The sequence below is a fragment of the Protomyctophum bolini genome (assembly GCF_963924005.1).
Source record: "Protomyctophum bolini genome assembly, chromosome: 18".
In the NCBI taxonomy this organism is placed as follows: Eukaryota; Metazoa; Chordata; class Actinopteri; order Myctophiformes; family Myctophidae; genus Protomyctophum; species Protomyctophum bolini.
This window is the reverse complement of record NC_137879.1, coordinates 15,692,443-15,703,981: the sequence shown is the minus strand read 5'-3', so window position 1 is coordinate 15,703,981 and position 11,539 is coordinate 15,692,443. Positions and strand designations below refer to the sequence as shown.

General features: G+C 42.4%; 1 protein-coding gene across 1 annotated transcript in view; it reads right to left on the bottom strand.

The window, feature by feature from the left end:
- The window catches only part of erbb2 (erb-b2 receptor tyrosine kinase 2), a 35,056-nt gene extending 24,313 nt beyond the window's left edge, over nt 1-10,743 (bottom strand). The window contains exons 1-2 of the mRNA XM_080788616.1: nt 10,492-10,743; nt 356-507 (exon numbers count right to left, since the gene is read on the bottom strand). Coding sequence (XP_080644742.1) covers nt 356-507; nt 10,492-10,564 — 225 coding nt within the window. The 5' untranslated portion in view covers nt 10,565-10,743. The remainder of the gene's footprint in view (nt 1-355; nt 508-10,491) is intronic.
- Nucleotides 10,744-11,539: the final 796 nt, after the last annotated feature.

Below are 11,539 nucleotides of genomic sequence, written 5' to 3'. Positions count from 1 at the left end.
CACACTGATTATCAAGAAAATGAAAACATGGCACTTCATGACAAAAAGGTTGCCGACCCCTGATATAGAGGATACACCACCAAGACAAATTATGATGATGGATGACTTTCAACCAGGCATCCCTATTTTTGGAATGTCATTGTAATTATACCAAAATTCACTAACATTGTCAAACATTTTCAGAAACTGTGAAAATAGCCGATCGACAAGGTCACAATTAATGGTGATGTGATGCATTGTGAGATTGGCTATTTTCACTGCAGAAATTCCCTCACATCAGCTAATGCGTTGATAAAACACCACAGCAATTTCTGTTTCTGGTAATATGACAACTGTTGAAAATAAAATGAAATACCTGTAGGAAAGAGAGATCGGGCTGTCCGTAAAGGTGTGTTATCTCCAAGTTACCATGGACGACCTGGCAGCCTGTATAGAGCAGCTTCAGGGTGTCATAATGGTTCTCCAGGCTGGACGGCAGAGCCAGCTTCATGTCCGTACCCAGACACACTAGAAAATAAAAGGAAAGGCATGTTTCTGGTCAGGAACTGTATCTTTGGCTCAATTTGTTTAATTAATACCCAACAAAACTCCCCTACAATTAAAGGGAACCAGAGCGGTGCCAGTTGAGCAGAGGCTTTTGTGTCAGTGTGATGTCAGAACAGGCCAGACCAGCTCCATATGGAGATATGGGGGTGATCAAGGGGGGATCAATTGGCTAATTTGGGCCCTGTCCAGGAGTCCGGGCAGAGGCTTTTGGTTCTGAACAACCGGTGTATCCGACAGAGCCGGCACCGGGTACTGCATTCCCTTTGGTGGTGTTGAACGTTTGTGTAACATTTGTTATCAGTGGAGCGAACGGTTCTCGAGTTACATGGATTACAGACGTGCGCACACACACACACACACACACACTACCGAGACTTGGTGCATTTATAGTTAGATAGATGAAACCTTAGGCTGGTTTTGTAGTTTGGTTCTAGTTCAGGTTAAAAACTACAGCAAGGTAAAACACCTTATGATAGCAAGCTACACAGGCAGCTGCCTGCAGCTAATACAATGAATAATTGGTGTGTCAATGCATATTGACACACCGGTTGACTACTGTGGCCTTGGACAAGTCTAAATGTAACACACCCATTAGTAGCTTTATTAGCTGTCGCTGTGTTGCCTAATGCCTACTGTATACTAGCCTGCCACGTTTTTTAGTCTGCTGTAGTTTTTAGTGGCCTTGAAAACAAACTACAGAATCAGTCTAGGGTTTCATGCCCCTATGAATGTACATGAATGTACCTACTGCAATTAGGGGTACTAAATAAAAATGTTAAACCTCAACCTCAACTAGAACTGCACTCTGTCGAGTGCCTACTTGCTTGTTGCACACAAGTAGGCCATAAATGGCCTACTAGTGCGCAAGCAGAGCGTGCAAGTACTGTAGACCGCTACAGACTTTCAAATCTCAGCCTACGTACCTTGCTTTTGGAGGAGGAAAAGTAGTATTTTGAAGTATGGTAATGATTACTTATGCCTGTTATGGCAGCGGTGTCAGATTACATACATGTATACTTAGGGGCATTACCTTAACTTTAGTCCACCCGACACTGAAACATGTCATCGTTACGTGACGTCACCATCGATAGCCAATTATACCCTGGGATTGGTTCATATATTCATCACGTCATATGCTCATATGTCTATATATGTGTATATGTGTATATGTATGTATATGTAATTTCAGAGTGATTAGTGGTATAATGTGGTTACTTGGGTGGTTTGATGCGTATGACCCTAACACTGAAACATATCATCATTACGTCCCCATCGTAAACCAATTATACCCTGGCGTTGGTACATAATCTTCATCACGTTATGGGACATCCGTGGAAAGCATACCTGCACGGTCTGCTTCCGTATGTCCCGGGCCAGCATATGACATCATATCACGTGGATTCTAAGGGACATTGGTACATATCTTCATCACGTCATGGGACATATGCTTCGTAGCATGCACGGTCAGCTTCGTGCCAGCATATGACGTCATAACATGTGCTGGCCCCGGACACACGCATCGTAGTAGCACCTGACTGATAACATTACTTGCACGCTCTGCTTGAGCAAGTAAATATATAGAAAGGACACTTCCATTCATAGCCTCCGTGTCAAACATGGAAGAGGAAGTAATCAATCCATGGGGGCCTCTGTGATGCATCTGTTCCATAAGACGCTTTGACTTTTCCATAGAAATAACCACTTGAACCCTAGCATCTCTATTTATTTGGACATAAGCAATATAGCAGATCTACAAGCTCACTACGCGCCACAGAGCTTTTAGATGGGCTATTTTCAGTGAAGAGACCCCGGTCAACAAAGTATTATAGGGTTTAAGTGGTTCATCGGGTACACACAAGCTGTAAAACTACAGCAGTGGTTCTTGGACCTTTTCATGCCGCGACCCCCCCCAAATAATTATATTTGAACTGGGGACCCCCACCCTGACAACAATTGGAATTTTAGAGGTTGAGGGGTATTGAAGTCCTTAAAAAGGTCCTTAAATTGTCACTTTACTGTCCTCTGGTGACGCCCCCAAAACTACGTGGGGACCCCCGACCCACAGGTTGAGAACCAATGGTCTACAGTATCTATATAAAATATACAATATATACCTATTACCTAGGTTCAATATGTTTTTAATCATTGTGCAGAAGTCATCTGGCCACCTTTCTCATATTTCTTCAGGAGAGTGATATTTTCAAATAGACGGAGCTGCTCATCACAAAGTTAAAGATAGCAGAGCTCGAGCAATGTTTAACATTCAAGCAATGACAAATTACATCACTCCAAATATTATGGTCCGGAACGATTTTGGAGTCCGATCAACCTTCCAGTAAGGATTTTGTTAAGCCTTTTGAAAAGACCAAATCGTAAGCATGATGACTACTACTGTTTCACAACTGTGGACTTTTTCCGCTGTCAGTAAAGTGCAGAGAGCCCCCCACACATTACACATAGTCTTACACACACACACACACACACACAGTCACACACACACACACACACACACACACACACACACACACACACACACACACACACACGTCACACACGTCTCACACACACACACACACACAGGGTCATACAGAATTAGAATTCATGGGGACACTTGCAGACACATAGCTCCCATGCCTTTGCTGTCTCACAGCGGACAGTCCCTCCTACAAGAGTTTAGAAATTACTTCCTCTGTCGACCCCCGCCACACTGCAATGGTCCCCTTTTCACCGGACCCCCCCCCCCCCCTGCTCCGCACGACCGCTTTACATACTTAGGGAGAGAGTGAGAGACAACCAGCTGGAGGGGAGACACGTTCATACAGAGACACAGTCAGGAAGATTAACCACTAGCATAGCATCCCCATTCTGGGCTAACATTCATTCAGCGAGAATAACCCTAAGTGTATAGGGTTAGTTGAATATCAGTGTTGTCTTCCAGGTTCACAAGATACGGCTGTATGCTCAGGCTCTTATCAGCCCTGTGTGTTTGCTTCATCTAAAGCTCCCTGGTGATCGGCCAAGCCGTTAGAAATTTACATCCTATATACGGTACACCTGTCAGAGAGAAAAACAGAGACAGAGAGAGAACTATGGGCTCCATTTTCGTCACCGCTAACACCCTTATGCCTAAACTTCTTTGCCTTTTTTTTTACTATTTTGCAAAACATTTTTGAATAGTTAAAATGGCCAGTCTATAAGCTCAGTTGAACTATTCAAAAATGTTTTTCAAAATAGTAAAAAAAAGAAAAGGCAAAGAAGTTTAGGGAAACTGGAAATTGGGAACAAATAAAACCGGAGTGTAGGGTTTCAAACTATGAGTGTAATAAGAATGTAATTAAATGAGACACACAATCAATTCAGTTTACATGAGATCTGACAGCAAGCGACGTCAGCCAACAAATGGTGCTACGATTCAAACTGTGGCTCCCAGAAATACACCCTGAGTGACCTCGTAGCCTGTGTCAAATATCTAATCAAATGACTAATCACAGCCTTCTTCAGCAATGTCGTCATGGAAATACATATTCAGATGTAAATCCCAAAGGAAGAACCCGACTACACACACACACACACACACACACACACACACACACACACACACACACACACACACACACACACACACACACACACACACAGAACAGTTCCAACTTTGGGGATTAAGCAAATGTGCTGTAGCAGACAACATAAAAGAGCAGATCTTCCATTCCTAAAACTGTGTAAAGACAGTTCCTGTCATTTTATACCCTGCCTTGTTGTTTGTTCTCCAAAAGTCTCTCAGTAGAACAGTGCGTGCGTGCGTGCATGTGTGTGTGTTGAGCCCAGCTTTTCTTTCCAATCCCTAAAATACTCAGTGCATAGTTGCATACCTCCTTCATTCCCTTCTTTTTTTTCGGTGTCATGTTGTATTCTCCCTTTAAAATCACCCTTATCAGTGCTAGAGTGACTATTGAAGTTAAAAGCTGCATATCTGGTGAAAATAGTAGACATCAACATAGCAATTCAGGGATTTTGCCGGCAGCAATCCAGTGAATGTCCAGTTTACATATTATTAAACCATGAGTTCACTGTCTGCCTGAAAATACCGTTATACCACTGACATCTACAATCAAACACCAAAAAACAGACATGGTTTTGTACTTGTAAATGCTTCTCTACACCGTATCCTGGCAACTTCAATTTGGAAGTGTTTCTATGGCAAAGTGTTTCTGTGGTAACAATTCACTCGTTTGAGTGAATTGTGTGCTTGTGCGAGTGTGCGTGCGTGCGAGAGAGGGGGGAGGGGGGGGTTCTGCTTCATTTCCTGTGCAAGGCATTATGATGGTCTACGACGTGCTTCACATGTGATTGAGTTTTTTGTCCATCTGCACTCCTCCAGGATTTTCATGCTTATGACACGAAGGCTTTTAGCATCTGAACTTGGTTTAATAAATATACTCAGAAGCTCCAAACAATATAGCGATTAATTTGTGCTCAACTCAATATTGTGAGATAACTGTCATGAGATGTTCATGTCCATCAGACATTAAATTCAATTGACATAAGTTATAGATCAAGTTGTGTGTGTGACCTTATGCCACCCCAATCTCTCTGTGTGTGTGTGTGTGTGTGTGTGTGTGTGTGTGTGTGTGTGTGTGTGTGTGTGTGTGTGAGAGAGAGACATCTTTGCATACGACCCAATCAGCATCAACTGCAGGGGTCAATAGATCGTACTCAGACATAGGGACAGACATGTTCACAAGTTCCTTCAAACTGCGGAAAACTAGTTAATTAAAGAGAATATGATGACGTAAAACGTATACCTGAATGAATGCCAGTTTAAAGCCACACCTGCATGTGGCAGCATGCCAGTTAGCATAGGGAGTCTGTCCTAAGCCTGTGTGTGTGTGTGTGTGTGTGTGTGTGTGTGTGTGTGTGTGTGTGTGTGTGTGTGTGTGTGTGTGTGTGTGTGTGTGTGTGTGTGTGTGCGAGTGTGTGTGTGTGTGTGTGTGTGTGTGTGTGTGTGTGTGTGTGAGAGAGAGACTGTGTGTGTGAGACTGTGTGTGACTGTGTGTATGAGACTGTGTGTGTGTGCAACTGTGTGCGTGCGACGTGCGTAGTGCGTACACCGTACATGTCTGTTTACACACTTTGAATGTGTCGATAGTAGATGACTGGTAAGGACTACGGATGCTCCTAACCTAACCATGTGCAACCCAGATTCGGCTCAAACAAGGGACTAAATTCATTTCGTTCCTATGCCACCAAAATGTGGAACGCCCTACTAACAGCCATTAAGACATGTGAATCCCTTGACTCCTTCAAAACCGCTCTCAAAGGGCACCTACGGACAGCTGCAAATCTGAAACTGGCCCCCGTAAATAAAGTCTGAGTCCCCCTCCCACCCCCTTTCCCCCATACTGTATATGTTTTTCCCTTTTCACTTCCTTAGTTTATATGATGATTTCCTGGGTTTTTTTTATTATAGAAGTGTATATTTGTACGTCTCTAAATGTTCTGATGAATTGAAAATGGTGGACACTGTTGTAAACAAGTGTAATGCTTAATCATTGTGTCGTCCACACAGTAACAGTTTATGCATTGACTTGTGTATTGACTTTTGCTTGAAATGCACCTATTCTGCATACTGTGAAATACATTATCAATCAATCAATCAATCAATCAATCAATCCTACTACAGGTGTTAAATTGAACCATCCTGTAAGTGTGATGCCAAAGCAAACCACAAACCCCTTTGGCCTCAACCCTGTTCTGATGGATTGGGTGCCTTTTACGGCTATACACAAAGAACACCTCACACAAAACTTTCTCTTTAGGTTTATTAGCCCTGAGATTTTGCATGTCCATTCATTGTCAACGCTACAACTAATGCGACTCTAATCCTAGCAACGCGACTTGCATAAACGTTCCACCCCCCCCCCTCCCGTCTCTGTGGCTGTAGAGAGGGGAAAAAGGCAAACAGGTATTGCTCAACAGACAAGCAGAACAGGATCTGTGGATTCTGCACTGTTTCTGCAGAGTGCGGACGTTGTGTTCTCTTCACGCATGCACACGCAATATGGGACACACGCAACACATACATACACAGGATACTTCAGTATCATGGAGATGTATAATGCAGCGGTGAAATGAAAAAAGGCATGGAAAGGATATCTCTTCAAACAAAGTTTTCAAGGGAAGGACAAGGAAAGAGCATAGCCGCGAGACACAAATTAATTAATTAGAGTCTGAGAGTGTATGTATGGACACAAATTACAGTCCTGGCCTTAACCCATTCTGGGCGGGAACCCCTTTTGGTGTTAGCATTATGTTATGCTTTAGCTATTGAAAAATAGCAAATCTACAAGCTCATCGCGTGCTACGAGCTTGTAGGTCTGCTATTTTTCAAAAATCGTGAAAATATTTATTTCAGAAAACTGGAGGATTTAGAAGATTTCGAGGTCAGGCCAAAATGGGTTAAATACACTTTACTATCTCAATGAGAAGAGTGATTTACTACTTAAATCCTAGCATATCGGTACTTAGTGTCCGACTATCAGAGTCCTGGCAAGGGGTGTTTTACCCTCCATCAAATCTATTTGCAGAAAGAAAAAAGACTAACCTACAAACAAGCTAGAATAGGGGCAGTAGGGTTCATGCGATTAACATCAAACAGATGCTATCTTATTATATCACAGCCAAGAGTAATCCAATGTATTGAATATTTTTAAGTATTAAAGTGGAATAAAAGGCCTATGTGTTGCAGGCTTCCCTGAGGCGGATAGAGGTTTCATCCAGCAAGCAATTTATAATTGTGACTATTAGCCTAAACAAAACAAGCTCGTTCATTTTTCCAAAGTGAAAAATGTCTATAATGTTGTCACGTGCAGCAGTCCCCTTTATTTGAATAGAATTAGCATTTAACTAGGGCTGCAACTAATTACTTACTAATAAAGTTTTTTACATACATTTGTTTATTGGTTTTAATTAATATATCATCATATTGTGGGCCTTAGCCTAGTCTTTCCATGCCCAGTCATTTACGACCTATTTCAAAGTGTCAATTTGTGCCCTTGACGATTCTTTCACATTTACTGGGAACAGACGACCCGCCTCGATTATACTAACCATAGGCAGGTGTCGTTTCCGTAGGAGACGATTTCATTCCGCAATGGTGGCCGATCCAAAAAGGTCCCCTCCATTCACTCCTGTTATAACCACGATCATTAGCGGCGTTTTTCCCTGAATCTTTTCTCCATCCGTGCCTGGATTGGCAATTAGGCGATATTTGGTTCTCAATTAAAAAATCTTCGATGCCCCGCGGTTGGCATTAGCACTTCGAGCAGCACAGAAGGAGCTCCAGCGTGGCTCAAAGATGGCAGATCGGGATTCTGTGCGAGCACCTCGCGTTTCCATGGTGTTTCGAGTGCAGAGGGGGCTGGGCACAGAACACAACTATGTTGTGCGCATGCACGGCATGGAAAGAGTTTAATCCGAATATTTTATACTTAGCCAAACAATGGTAACATGCAAAAATACTGAAAATAGCCATTCTACAAGCTTGATGCGACACATACTGAACTTGTAGATGATCATGTGCTATGCTATGTAACTATGTTGATGCTCAGAAAGCATTATCTAGACTACTATAGTACATCCCCTCCGGTGTCCAGTCCATGGACAGACAGACTGCATCACTGATGGTCCCATGACTCCCATCCTCCTCAACCCAGAGTGATTTAACATCAGTAGCATGCAGTGACAGTCTAGACTGGTGAGTCACAGCTGGTTAAGTTAACCTGCCACTGTGAGGTTGTGAGTCTATGGGCTTTAATCACCTCACACTGAGTTTCACTCAATGGGTGCAATGGAGTGTGAGAATAATGTTCAACTCAGTCGGAGTAGAATGCACGCACGCACGCACGCACACACACACACGCAAACATGCACACACACACACACACACACACAGTTGCCATAGAGCCAATATTTTGAAACTGTTTGTTCCCACCTGTATAATAAGAAGTAACTATGACACAGTTACTTATCAATTCTCAACTGTTGTTGACCTTTGGAAATCATTCAGCCACTCTGTGTGTCTATGTGTGTGTGTGTGTGTGTGTGTGTGTGTGTGTGTGTGTGTGTGTGTGTGTGCAGCTGTGTTACGTACAGTAACCTAAAAATCTATGTTCAGATTCTTCGTTGAATAGGAGAACATTTTTGGCAAAATATGAGAAGAATGTAAATACATTATTTTCTTGATTTGTGCATTTTGAGTAGTAGCTGTAAAGTTACAGTAGTATATGGCCCTTTTATCATAAAAGATATAAAAGTGTTATGTCAGAAACACGAATGAGACCCACACTGCAAAGTGCACAGACCTGTTCCTGACAACAATGCAGTTGTATTTGGAAATCACGTCATCTGTCTGTGACAACCAGTTTGGTGTGTGTGTGTGTGTGTGTGTGTGTGTGTGTGTGTGTGTGTGTGTGTGTGTGTGTGTGTGTGAGTGAGAGAAATGCTTTGGCTTTGATGTCAAATGTCAATACTATATGATAGTGGTTCTCAAAGTAGGGTCCAGGGACCCTCAGGGTTCCTTAAGGGGTTCTAGATGGACCATAACAGGCCTACGGATTCGTTTTGGTTCAATTTACACTCTCAGAGTTATGGTGCCATGGTGGTCCCTTGAAATTAAAATGTTTGATAGCCACAGTACTGTATGATATTCTTAGCTAGTAACAGATTGAGGCGTTTGACATCATTCGACTGTCTGAGATGATTTATGTCCGAGTGTAGGAGGTATTGTCCCATTTAGAACTACACCGGAAACATACACTGATGGATTAAAACACCATAAATATATATTACTTTTGTTAAAAGATGTCCAACTTTATTAAAACGGTAGTGTAAATGATACTAGAGCTCTATATTCTGATAGTAGGCCTAATAGTCTATATACAGAGACTATTCAATAACATCTCTCTGGTACTAATTAATACATTTCCAGGTGGGTTGCCAATTTCAACCAAAAAGGAGAGAGTGGATCATCACTTCCAATTTCACTTGTTTTAAGTTGTTTATCCAGTATTCCAGTCATCCCGACCTGGAAATGAATTTTCTGGTCAGTGCTCATTAGTCACTAAAGAGCTGGGGAGTCAGGGAGACAATTGCTATTGAACAAACACTCGATAGAAATTATTGATATACCAACAACAAAACAATCACTTACACCAAACTAATTATTTTAGCAATGGTGTGGCTAACTTTGGTTTATTTTTCATTTTCAACTTGTGCTTGCTTGCCTTGATATGATATCCCACCCCCGAGTCAACAAGTGCAGCAAGTGGCCCCCATTAAGACAATGTCCTCTTTAGTGCAAGAAGAGAATAATTGACATCGTCATGAGTCCTTGTGCATGCAGCACAATGCGCTGTCTGTTGTTGACTTGTTGTTGTTTACGAGTCCAGCACACCAGACTAATAGCTGCCTGCATGCGCAAGACGAGCCATTGTCACCAAGTTGCAAAGCAGGTTCTCATATTTCTTGGCGCACCTACCTGTCCCATAGGCCATAGTACTATAATAATAATCAGCTGCGGCAGTGATTGTGCACAGAGACGAAGCGTGTTTCATGATAGAATGCTGCAATGCTCCCAGCAGCACCAAACACGAACATCACCATAATGTTAACAACACTTGTGACAGGTGTGATTCTCCTTATCTGCGCTTCATAAATCCCAAAGCCACAACAGTGCAGTGAGGGGGTTGAGAACTCACTGACTGAGGAATGTGCTCTATGCCATTGTCGTGCCAAGAATATCACGCTCTCTGGGTCAAGTTGATCTCCACACACCTCCTGGAACTTATAGCATTACTGTGATGATCATTTCAGAATTCAATACTGGAAGTACGTTGGCGATAACACGGCAATAAAAAGAGTGGAGAGACTTTTGCGAATGTGACCCACCTTCTCTGGCCAATGCGCCCGTCAGTCCGAGCAGCAGGGCTCCGAAGAAGACAAAACTTCTCGCCGTCTCCATCTGACGAAAGCGCCACACTACTAGTCCATATTCCCGCAAATAAAGTATGTTTACTCCTCGCCCCCGGGAACGCAGCGATATATTCCCCTCCCGGTGAGCTTTGACAGGCTTGGAGTTTGTTTTTTCCAGTCGTTGTAACTTCCTCCCCGGAGTTCTGTGCCTCTGGTTAGCTTGTTGGTAGTAAAACGTGACGGAGAGACTAGGCAGGCAGGGGAAAGAAAGCGCGCTCCCGTGAAGGCCTGCGTGGGGAGTGGCAGTTGAGACAGATTCACTCAAATATTCTTCTCTGGTCGCTCTGTCCTGGGAAGTGGGAACAAATAATATAGGAGCTCATTGTGTTGAGAAACTTTATATTTCTTCCCCGGATACATATATGTAATTAACATAGACTGTAAAAAAAATAATCAATAAATATGTTTTATAACTTAGTTCTAATGTGTATAATTTTACTCTTGTGTTGGGTTTGTCTTGGGTTTTCCACAAGAAATGGTGTTAAGTCTTTAAAATTACTTTCTCCCTCTCCATCATTAAAACAATCCAGAATTTAAGTATGCAAATTGTTTTACTGGTGGACACAATATGTAATGTACACACTTTTAAAATCCACTCTGTATAGTGTGTATAGCCTCTATGTGCAGAATGCGTGCACTGTGCAAGGGGCTTCAAGTTTCCATATTATATTTATATTATGTAAATTAAATATTGCTATTCTGTCCAAACTATTTATTATAATGTCATAAATCTGTTTAAAATCCAATTTTCAATGAGAAACTTTTAAGTTTGTCGGTATACCTTTTCAGCGGTCCTCAGGCCCATCTCTGCATAGTTCTAGAATTGGAGAATAATAATCTCTATTCATCCCAATACATCCACTCTCTCTCCCCACCCACAGCAGTCAGGGTTAGAGTCCACCTTACTGCATGCATGTAGTGCACAGAACTATCAGCAACCAGCACAAAACTGCAAGCTGCACGC